This window comes from Anomaloglossus baeobatrachus, chromosome 2 (genome assembly GCF_048569485.1).
Source record: "Anomaloglossus baeobatrachus isolate aAnoBae1 chromosome 2, aAnoBae1.hap1, whole genome shotgun sequence".
Lineage (NCBI taxonomy): Eukaryota > Metazoa > Chordata > Amphibia > Anura > Aromobatidae > Anomaloglossus > Anomaloglossus baeobatrachus.
In genome coordinates, this window is record NC_134354.1 from 288,468,336 (window position 1) to 288,480,504 (window position 12,169).

General features: G+C 42.1%; 1 protein-coding gene across 3 annotated transcripts in view; it reads right to left on the minus strand.

Moving 5' to 3' along the window:
* The window catches only part of CUEDC1 (CUE domain containing 1), a 217,816-nt gene that overhangs the window by 21,490 nt on the left and 184,157 nt on the right, over window positions 1-12,169 (minus strand). For all 3 annotated transcript variants that reach the window (XM_075335838.1, XM_075335836.1, XM_075335837.1), the window contains 3 exons: window positions 6,782-6,875; window positions 5,834-5,892; window positions 5,424-5,496 (listed from right to left, as the gene is read on the minus strand). In XM_075335838.1, coding sequence (XP_075191953.1) covers window positions 5,424-5,496; window positions 5,834-5,892; window positions 6,782-6,875 — 226 coding nt within the window. The remainder of the gene's footprint in view (window positions 1-5,423; window positions 5,497-5,833; window positions 5,893-6,781; window positions 6,876-12,169) is intronic.

The window sequence follows — 12,169 nt, forward strand, 5'->3', positions numbered from 1 at the left end:
TGTCTAGTAAGGGTCAGTTTCCTAACGAATTTCTGAAAGTCAAGAAATAGCTCAAAATTATTGGAGGATTTCGCTGGACAAAAAGAAAGCCCCTTACTTAATAATTTGATATCATTATCCGAAAGGGTGTAGCTCGATAAATTAAAAATCCCATTGGTGTCCTCAGTACCTACATATTTCTTTTCCCTTTTTTGTTTGAGCCGTAGTCCAGCTCTAGTACCCCTGTATCGCTTTTTCTTTCCCCCCCCCTGGGTGTGAGGAAATTTGTTATAGGTACCTGTACATTCCTTGCCAGGGGCAAAAAAGGAACACAGGAATTATTCTCACGGGTGTTATCAATGGTAATAGTGCCTAAATCAGAATTAACCGTAGGAGTCACTGGAAAGACATTGGGCTCCTCGGAATCTGAGGACCCAGGAAGAGGTATGTATTCCTCATGTATTGAAATACCCATAAGATCAATAAAGTCTTCATCAGGAGGAACATCATTGGTTGTGGGATTATCATATCTTTCCATTACTGACTGAGAGTCCCTATTTCTACGTATCCTCTCAATCTGAGCCTTCAGAGCCTCTAGCTGTTTCCTGGTTTCCTCAAAATCCAATGAAGGTTTATTGGAGATCAAAGGTAGAGGGATCTGTTCAATAGACAAGATCTCCCTCGGACGGGCAGTAGAAGCAGCAGGGACTTCACTGAACACCTCATCTGTAGTATTAACCACAGATAGAGGTGGGGGTGAAGATATCACCTGTGGCTGTAGTGTAGGATTATCCTTGGGAGGATCCCTCATCTCATCACCTCTCGCTGAGGGGCCAATGTGTTTTTTCTGAAACTTGGTGTTAACAAAACTCCTGAAACTACCTCGAGATCTAGGCCGCTGATTACGAGGGTTTCTGGGCGGGTTCGTAACAACCGGCTCTGTATTCTTATTAGGGATCATATCTGCTCTATCCCTTTGTAGTTTCTTCGATTTCCGAAAAACCGTGTCCTGCTCCAATTGTATCAACTTAGTATTGACATCAGAGTTCAGAATTCTAAACTCTGGGTGCAGATCAAACCTATTCAGTTCCTTATGCACTTCAGTAATGTCTGGGTTTTTTTTTTGGCTTATTTCGTGGGAGTTCTAATCCCTAGCTGTATGAGTGATACAGACAATTATCACACTTTTTTATCACATATTTTATTTGCACATCATTCCTTTATTGAAAATTGTTTTTTTTTTCCTTTTTCTACTCAGTTTTTGCATATATTTTGGGCCGACAAAGGTTTAGCTTTGATTATTGCTTTTTTTCACATTGTTTGACTTGTAGATATGTTACATGTTTTTAATTAATTTTTTCTAAATGTGTTTTGCTCACAATGTGTTTTGTTTAGCATATGCAAATATGTATATGATGTCATGTTCTTCATTGCAACGTGATCTTCCCGCTCGTTTTTTTCACGGGGGATGGTCCCTGTGACGTCAATGGAGTTATTTAATGTATGTGAGTGGACACCATTTTAGATTTGATGTCTCTTGGTTCTTCACGGTCCTGAGGAAGGGAGCGTGGCTCCTGAAACGCGTAGACCTATGCCAATAAAGATACGTTAATCTTATTGCTCCTGAAGTGATCTGTGGCGCGGCATTATCACCTATCTCCACTGTTCTCTGTTAAAAGTCTTCCCTTAACAGTTGTTCTAGAGATGAGAAGGTGTGTCCAAACTTTTATATATATAGGCTCAGGAACTGAAGTGTTGCCACTGGGCTCAATAAAGTCCATATCTTCCACTTAAAAACTGGAGTGATACCTATGCTTTTTCTATGGATATATACATCACAACTTTGTGGATGGCTGTGGTGAGGCCTGGCACCTTGACACCTAGTACCTGCAATAGTGGTGCTCATCTAGGTATATTCTCATGCACAGCTACAATATCTAAATAAATGTACATATATGGTATGGATATACATTGTATTTAAAAACACACTATATACACACATACATAATGTTAACTTTGACCCAATGGTTGTTTTCCATTAAGGACCATTATAGTCACATACATACATACATACGTACATACATATTGTATTTGTATAGAGAATTAATGAGGAATTCACCATGGGGTATCATACTGTGATTGGGGGCATCACGCTTGGCATCGCATTTTATGGGGGTCATGAAGGGGTTTCATAGTGGGTTACAATATGAAAAGACTTCAACATGGATAAAATTGCTTTCTTAGTGCAATACATGTACCTCTCACAATCATGCCCTTCTGTAACCTCAGCTATGTGCCATGACCTTGCCTACTCCAATAAAATTATATATTTATTACTTTTATTTTTTAAAGGGAGGAATTCATTTAGGCCTACCAATATGGGGCACCATTTTTTCAATGTATGTGCCTGCCCCAAAGTGTACATTTGCATGTGATACATTATCTGGCCTATTGGCTAAAATTAGATGTAGAAGTACTCCCCTCTTGTTGGATCATACACCAGTTGTGAAAGGTAATTGTCTTTTATTATTGTGAAAATTCTGTTTCATTTGCTGGACCAAAAGTTTTTGCTCCCTAATTTCTATCAGGGTAGTTAAAGTGCCCCCAAAAAATGACATATCTCTGATTTGTTGCACCCTCTGTTTGCTTCATGATAATATTTTCTGTTGCTTTCATTATGGTTAGAGACTTATAACAAACCCATGTTAGTATTTTATTATTCCTTCTCCCTCCCTGTATCTTCGGCCATAGGGACTCTATGCTTTCATTACCCTAACATATATTATAATACAGGATGGGTTTTAGGAAAGGGAAGATTTTAGATATAAGCAAATCCCTTCATGCACTTACTTGCACTGTAACTCCAGAAGAGACTAACTCTGTAAATTAACAGCTCAATCATAGCTCTTGTCCAGCCATGTCTACGTTATCATCACTATATCATAATTTTATATCCTTCTGGAATTAGTATAGATGCATTTTATATATTTTTCTGTATCTATATATTAAACGGGTTGTTCACCCCTGTAAAAATAAATAAGCCTATACTCACCTCCAGTGCGGCTGCGGTTCTAGCAATATCTAAAGCCATGTGCCCGGGGCCCACTTGACATTTTTACGATACGCGAGCCCCAAAACCAATCAACGCCCGGGAGCCCGTTTCCCCATCGTCAGACATTTGAGAAGGATTTGAGCGCTATGCTGACTTCCTGCTCAAATATCCGAAGTCCTTAATTGCCTGTAACTACTATCCACTCTCTTTCTGGAACATCATCCTTCCCTGGCTTTCAGGGGTCATGTCTTGCTGCAGTAGTGCTACTCCTATTCTGACACTACCCTCATCAGACTTCGCAAAATTGTTGGAGTGTGCCAGATCAGGACTGGTCTCCATGGCTCTTACCTCTCCCTCCCTTCTAACAGTCACCCAGCTGCTCATTATCATGCACCTCTATGGTATTCTCACCCACATCTACTCCAGCCAGCACCTGCCCTGTAAGCAGCCAAGTTCTTTCCATATTGTCAATTAATCTATGTGTTGCAAGCTGATCACTTAGATCCAGTACCTGGACTTCCAAATGTAAAATTAACACATATCTAACATAATGGTATGCACACTCAAATGGGCGCGCAAGGATTCCTTATATGTGACCATATATTCACTGGATGTCTTTGTAAAAAAAAAAAATGGAGCACTTTTTATAAAAGGGTATGGCACAATACAAAAATATAACAAGTAATTATAAACAGTGAATTATTACAAGTTACTCATTTCTAATTTCCCTGAATCTACAGTCACTGAAGCTCAAGTCACTCTTATGCAAAACCACACTAAAGGCCCTGTCACACACAGAGATAAATCTTTGGCAGATCTGTGGTTGCAGTGAAATCATGGACATATTGTTCCATTTGTACACAGCCACAAACCTGGCACTGATTGTCCACAATTTCCCTGCAACCTCAGATCTGCCGCAGATTTATCTCTGTGTGTGACAGGGCCTTAAAGCTGGGTTCACACATAGCGACAGCGACAACGACGTCGCTGTTACGTCACCATTTTCTGTGACCCAACAACGACCTTGTAAGTCGCTGTTATGATCGCTGCTTAGCTGTCAAACACAGCAGAAGCAGCAGCGATCATAACAACACGCGTCGCTGTGCTGCATGTGCAGAGAGCAGGGAGCCGCGCACACTGCTTAGCGCTGGCTCCCTGCACTCCTAGCTACAGTACACATTGGGTTAATTACCCGATGTGTACTGCAGCTATATGTGCAGAGAGCAGGGAGCCACACACACTGCTTAGCGCTGGCTCCCTGCACTCATACCTACAGTACACATCGGGTTAATTACCCGATGTGTACTGCAGCTACATGTGCAGAGAGCAGGGAGCCGGCACTGGCAGCGTGAGCGGCGGACGCTGGTAACGAAGGTAAATATCGGTTAACCAGGGAAAGGTCTTCTCTTGGTTACCTGATGTTTACCTTGGTTACAGCTTACCGCAGCTGCCAGACGCCGGCTCCTGGTCCCTGCTCGCTTCATTTCGTCGCTCTCTCGCTGTCACACACAGCGATGTGTGCGTCACAGCGGGAGAGCAACGACCAAAAAATGAAGCTGGACATTCAGCAATGAGCGGCGACCTCACAACAGGGGCCAGCTCGTTGCTGGATGTCACACACAGCGACAGCGACGGGACGTCGCTGCAATGTCACAGAAAATGGTGACTTAGCAGCGACGTCGTTGTCGTCGTTGCTGTGTGTGACACCACCCTAAGGCTATGTGCACACGTTGCATTCTGGCGTGACAAACAAAATGCAGCGTTTTGTCACTGCATGTGTTTCAAAACGCATGCAAAACGCTGCATTTTGGATGCATTTTGAATGCAGTTTGGATGCGTTATGGATGTGTGCTCTCCCACAGACAAAGAGGGAAACGGATCCAAAACGCACAAAATAACTGACATGTTGCTTTTTAGAACGCATTGAATTTGTAAAAAACTTGGCATCTAAAACGCTGTATTTTAAAACATGCGCAGGGAATTTGCTTAATTGTCATAGACTTTGCTGGGGAAGCACAATGCATGCATTTATGCTGCAGCTTAAAACGCTGTGTAAACGCAGGAAAAAACGCAAAGTGCGCACACAGCCTTAAAGTTAAAAACTTGCATGCTTGCTCCCTGGCTATATTAGATGCTTTTAAAGTTTATTTTACTTAGCTGTAATACAACCTGCAGCTCACTGAAATATTTGCAAGGAAATAGACCAAATAGGTCAGGTGATGATATCATGCAAAATTAGCAAACAAAATAAGGGGAAATTACCAAATCATTCACAGAAAGGACTGTCCAAAAATTAGCCATATTGTTCATAGAAAGCAGCCAACAACATGTTTACAAATAGCACTTATTACAATCAACTGATCTGTGATGCTAAGAAAATAATAATACTAACTTTGATTGTCCTTCTTTATGGGTTTCCAGTCCTTCATTATTCAGTTGCTTTAACCTTGCCTGGACATCTTCATCTGACCGAAAGAGAATAATAGGTAAATCTGACAAATGAGAACAATTTCATACTCATTTTATTTATTTTTTTTTGCTAATTAAAGAGAAATCTACAAGATGATGCAAGGGTCCAGGTCGACATGCCTGTTAGCTAGCAAAGCATTTAAGAAGCAGTAATTACTGTTAATAGATCATTAATAGATAAAATAATCAGAGATTTTCTGTCAAAACTAAGCATAGATATAAAAACAGACTTAATTGAAAGCATTTAATTGAATTGCAATATATTTTGAGATATTTGTTTCTTTTCACGTTACTAGTTTCGCACACGCTGATATTCTTTGAATTAAAACTCACCACACGAATGTCCTTCAACATCATCCAAAAGATTGGCTGTAGACGCTGCTGTTCCAAGACTGCAGTTTATGCTAAGGATGAAACTTATGAGTGGGGGAGGATCATTTTTGTGCAGTTTAGTAATAGCCATGATTTAAGTCGAAGGTCATTCAGTGCTCAAAATCAGATGGTATGAGAAAATGGCCTCCTACTCAGTGCCTTCATTCCTTTCACTGCCGCAGGTTGCCCCTCATTACTTCGTACCTAGCTGTGCAATCATTGCTTCGGCAGACCATTTATCATTTACATTCCCCGTTACGCCAGCACCTTGTATCAAAATATCAGACCTTTACCCTTTGAACAAGATTTTGTCAGTGAACATTTACATCATAGCTCTCAGCCACAGCCTTAACTTGTTGCACAATTACTTATTATTGACAACTTATTTTAAATGTGCTAGCCTGTTTTCTTTGTTTTTCCACTTTCATGCTGGAGTTTAACGATTCCAAAGGTTTTCGGCTGATTCATTAATTGCAACTTTTAAAAAAATTGAAAAGTTTGTCATAATTCAGCTCTAGTCGCCCCCGGTTGTAGTGTCATGCAAGTTTTTTGAAAAGTCACATCTTTTGCGAAATTTTGAACAAGATGCAACCTTATGTTCAAAAAGGAGCACAAATAGTTAAGCACAGGAAAAAGCTTTTTTTGTTATTTTACACCAACTGTCAAGCCGACATCTTTCCCCCGCACAGGATGACTGATTTAACCCCTTCACGTCCGGGCGATTTTCCTTTTTTTTTCAATCCATCCTATAGCTATGCAATAATGTACATTGGCTGTGTTGGTACTGCTTTTAAAGATAATTCAAGATCCTCCTAAATCCAGTGACAAGTATAAACAAGTAAAAATCCACATCATATGCATTTGAATCACTGGGTATTGTGCGTTATGTTGTATAGCATAAAAGGATACATTTGGTGTTTGAGCAAATGTTTTCTCCGGGATTTTCTCATCTTTGTTTTCTCAGAAAATGCTCTGGCAATCTCCAACAACTTCTTCCTGGTTGCTGAAAAATAAGAGAATAAACTCATTACCAAGCCCTCTTAAAGGAAATCTGCTACCAGGTTTTCATCACCTAATCTGATAGCAGCATAAGGTAGAGACAGAGAATTTGATTGATGTGTTTGCGGTAATTTTGATAAAATCACAGTTTTATCAGCAGGAGATTATCACTAGAGGACTAGTAAACCTGCTGCCATGTATTCCTCCATAATTATGAGCTCTGTACAGTATAACCCCATTGTCAATCGGAAGGTTTCTAATCATGCATAGTGCACAAAGAAATCTGTCACAGAACTGCTAGTACTGCAACCGATAAGATAGTGATTTTATAGAAATATACAAAATACAGCCCAGTAAAGAATACATCACTGGACTCAGGGTCTCTACCCCTACAGTATGCTGATCCCATGATCACAGATGTTATAGCAAAAAACCTTGAGAAATAATCCCTTTATGTAATTAAAAAAAGGACAGGTGTTGTGAAGGCACACAACTAGTGATGGGTGAACCCAGACTGTAAAAGTCCGGATCCGCGTGGGTAACCTAGTACCCATGGGTCGATGCCGACCCCGAGTTCTCAGGAAACTCCGGGGAACTATCCGAATCCGGCCACCTGGATAATTAAAAAAAAAAAAAAAAAAGGAAAAAATAAAGAAAATAGGGATAGTGGGTGGATACATTATACTTAAAAGTCTCCCACGCGACTGTAACACTACTTCCTGGTCCACTCATTAACCTCATTCATATGCACTGCTTCCCCAAGTCAGACCGCACCCCCACCCTGTGCGAAACCGTGTCTAACTTGAACCAATCACAGACACTGCATGTGTCCCTATCGTTGTGTAAAATAAATAAAAAAATTGGTGTAGGGTCCCCCCATATTGTGATACCTAGCACCAGCCATGTGCTTATCTTGGCTGTGTATCAAAATAAGAGGAGCCCATATTGTTATGGTTCTGGGTCCTTTTGAGTCCCGAACCTGTCCAGTCCTGTCATTTACTCCCAGATTGGGATCGGTTGACTCCGCAGCGCCACCTGTCCGTCGCTCAAGGTGTCGGAACAACAGGCATCAGGTGGGTAGAGTCTTGTACCATCCTGAGCCTAAGTGCTTATTTAGCGCTATCACGCATGCGCGGGTTCCCGCAGCATCTCCAGGCACTAAGTGCGGGATTACCGGATTACCGTTATCGTGCATGCGCGTGACATCATCGCTGAAGCGGCGGCCACTGATTGGCTTGTGGTGACATCAGCGGTGATGCGGCGGCCGCTGATTGACTAGCATGACGTCAGCAGTGATGTGGCGGCAGCGGATTGGCTGCAACCGGCGCCATTACCTCATGCCATGTGGCCTGAGGCAGGGAGGAGACTATTAAAGTCTCATAGCTCCACCCATCAGCACGCGAGCGTCTCACTGTCTATGGTTATAGGATAGGGTATTGGTGTGCACACAGCTGAAATAAGGTTTCATTAGAGGTGCTAGTGTGGGGTCAATAGTCCCAGAACGTATTATATAATGGACACTGCACTCTCTTGTTGTTAAAATGACGACAAAAAGTTTTTTTCTTTGCAAGAAAAGTGATTTATTTGATGGCGACAAAAGATGGTGGACGTGTGGGCCCAACGGTCTTTATCATGTACAGTCGCTCCACAAGAAGAAGATTAGTCAGACTGACGGCCAGATCCTGGGAAGGTGGCGTACAGAAGGAAAATATCCACCCCACCAATGCCTAAAAACTTTTGCTCCATATGAGAGAAGTCTGCAGGAGCCTCTTAACTACATGTCCTCTTACAACCACCCAAACTTCTATGTGACCCACATGAATATATACGAAGGGCGATCCAAAAGTAATGATAATCGGTCATTTCTATTGCACACAGAAATTAAAATAAAATGTTTTCTTCTCTCTTAGGTACCCACTAGTCCAGGGGAAAAAAAAATCACTTAAATAGGCCGCGATTCCCGGGAGCTACATTCATTTGAATATGAACTGCCGAGGAGTGAACATCAAAATGGAAAAAAACGAGCTCAGAGCTGTCATCAAATACCTCTGCTTGAAAAAAATGACTACCAAAGACATACACAGCGACTTGGTGGAAACATTGGGGGACTCTTCTCCTTCATATTCTACAGTTGCACGCTGGGCCAAGGAATTTAAGCTGGGAAGAACATCGACGGAAGATGAACATCGTGAAGGACGCCCATCCACGTCCCTCAATGAAGAAAACGTGAAAAAAGTTGAAGAAGTTGTATTGGCAAATTGAAGAGTGACTATCAGGCATGTAGCTGAGGTCACAGGGATTTCATATGGCAGTATTCAAAGAACCCTTGCAAAAGAATTGCATATGAGAAAGGTCTCTGCGCGTTGGTTGCCAAAAATGTTAACTGACGAGCAAAAGAAGAAACGAGTTGACATTTCAATAGCAAATTTCGAAAAGTTCCAAGCAGACAAGGAGAATTTTTTGTCACGTTTTTTGACCATGGACGAGACCTGGTTCCACCACTTTGATCACGAAACTAAACAACAATCGATGACATGGTAACGAGCCGACGAACCGACGCCGAAGAAATTGAAAGTGTCAAGCTCAGCAGGGAAGGTTATGGCGTCCATTATTTGGAACGCTGAAGGAATTATTATGGTGGACTATTTGGAGAAGGGAGCCACTATTACGGGCTCCTACTACGCAGAACAAATAAGAAGATTGCGGGAGGCTATCAAGGAGAAAAGGCGCGGCAAACTGCGGGCTGGAGTGCTGTTTCACCAAGATAACGCGCCGGCTCACAAAGCTGCAGTTGCCATGGCAACCATTCAAGAAGCGGGCTTTGAACTGGTGGAACACCCCCCTATTCGCCAGATCTAGCCCCCAGTGACTTCTTTCTCTTTCCTCGCCTCAAGGAACACCTCCGGGGCAAGAAATTTGACGACAATAGCGACGTGATAACCGCTGTTGGGGATTTTTTTGAGGGTCAAGATCAAGAATTTTTATCGAAGGGAATTCTAAGTTTAGAAAAGAGATGGACTAAATGTATAGACTTGTTAGGAGACTATGTAGAAAAATATATATATTTTTTTTAAATATATTCATTGTGTTTATTATTGATTATTATTACTTTTGGATCGCCCCTCGTAAAGCTAAAAGCTGGAAATCTCTTCCATTGGAATACATGTACACTAATTCCTTCGAGCCAAAAGAAATTTAACCTACTCCCAGGTGGATGTAAAGAAGATATAGTCAATCACCAAACCCTATTGTTTGCGATATTCACCCCTAAAAATCGCCATTGCTCCAACAATCCATGTAGCACTGATTGCAATATTATTCATAAAACCAATGAAAAAAACTTCCCCCTCTGGAAACTCTTATATTATAAATTATTCTTGGTGGTACTTCTTCCATCCTGCTCCATTTTCTTCTAATCTTCTGAAACAGCCCTCTTGTGGAGCGACTGTACATGATAAAGGCCTTTGGGCCGAAACGTCCACCATCTTTTGTCACCATCAAATAAATCACTATTTTTTACAAAGAAAAAACCTCTTTGTCTTCATTTTAACAACAAGAGAGAGCAGTGTCCATTATATAACACTGTCTATGGTGGCAGTTTACTGAACAGACTGTGCTGCTTGTATGCAGTTGTTCCAGCGCCATCTTATCCTGCAGAGTCATTGGCATGTGTGTTGTGTGGTGTATGTGTGTATAGGACAGTAGTAGGCAGGGCTAGGGCATCGGTGCCGGACGCCATAATTCTCTGGTAACGCAGCGCGGTTAAGGTCAGCTCCTGTCCTACTAGTGTGTGTGTTTCAGGGCTAGGTGCCTTTACCAGGTATTCGTATCTCAGTACAGCTGTGTCTTGGCACGGTGAGGGTCAGGGTCCACAAGGTCTGATGTGCCCCCTACGCATGTGACCGATAGTCTGCGACAGACTTGTGTGTGTGTACCTGTCCACGTGTGCCCAATGACGCTAACTGGCTATCCCATGCGGTCTGACATGTCCCTACACTCGTGACCGATACCGTGTACCTGTGAAGCTAACAGGGACACGCTACATGTTGGGATGTGCCCTTAAAAATCCCCTTCATTCTTATTTGGGTTTTCCTTAATTGCTGTATCCGTCCTCCAGTCCTGTAGCGGCCTTGTCATCTGCACAGTGGACTTCGGGCGACGATTGGCTTCATATTATGTTATATCTAATCGTCCCCTCCGTAACACATACGGCTTTTTTTTTTGTTATATAAATAAATGAAACCGGTGACTGGTCTCGTCAATTTTGCATTATGATGCGGTTTTAATGCCAGAAGATACAGATTTGGTGCAGGAATATGGTGTATAAATTTCAGCACCAAATCTGCATCTCATGGCAAACAATTGCATCACAATCGCATCGTGATTTGATGTTTTTTATTGCCAGCAGATGTAGATTGGGTGCAGGAATATGGTGGATAAGTTTCAGCACCAAATCTGCATCTCTTGGTAAAAAAAAACAAAACGTAGCATTATGCCAGGAGATGCAGGTTAGTGAACTCCGTGACCTCCCTTGAGGTGAGGTCACTGAGATTATTGAGGTCAGCTGAGGTCAGTTTACCTGCGGTCAAAGCTGTAGCACCGTGGCAATCTCCAGCTATGACCTTAAACTGAGTGATGTCACCTGAAGCCCCCAGCGTGCAGACATTTTCTGTGCCCGCGCGCTGTGCCTTCGGGATGTATGCAGCAGACCTGGAATCGTCGTGGGTCCTCTAATTTTGACACACAAACAAGATAACACACGGCTGGGGGCTGCAGCCATATGCTTTCTCTGTGCTGGGTATTTATATATATATATATATATATATATATATAATATGGGGGATCCTATGGCAATTTTTCATTTATTTTTACACCAATTTAGACGCAGACAGCACCTTTGATTGGTTGCAGTCAGATACGTTGTCACAAAGGCTGGGGGTGCATCTAATTCCAACCAATGAGAGATGATGGGACTGCTGGTGGGGAGAGGAAGCAGTGCATATGCATAAAGCTAATGAGCGGCTCTGGAAGAAGAGTGAGCAGACCAGAAAGTAGCGTTAGAGCCTCCTGGAGACTGGTAAGTATAAAGCGCTTGGTCCAATTCTACCACCATTTTTAAATGCCTGATCTCCTTATATGAGGACCAGCATCCAGCCAGATATATGGGATCAATTCTGGGCTTGAGCTGGTTGTTTTTTGTTTTTGTTTTTTTTTAAAAAAAACAAAACAAAACAAAAAAAACAGGTTGGACCCATAGATTCTGGGTATCTGCAGGTCCACCCATCACTCGCAGTGATA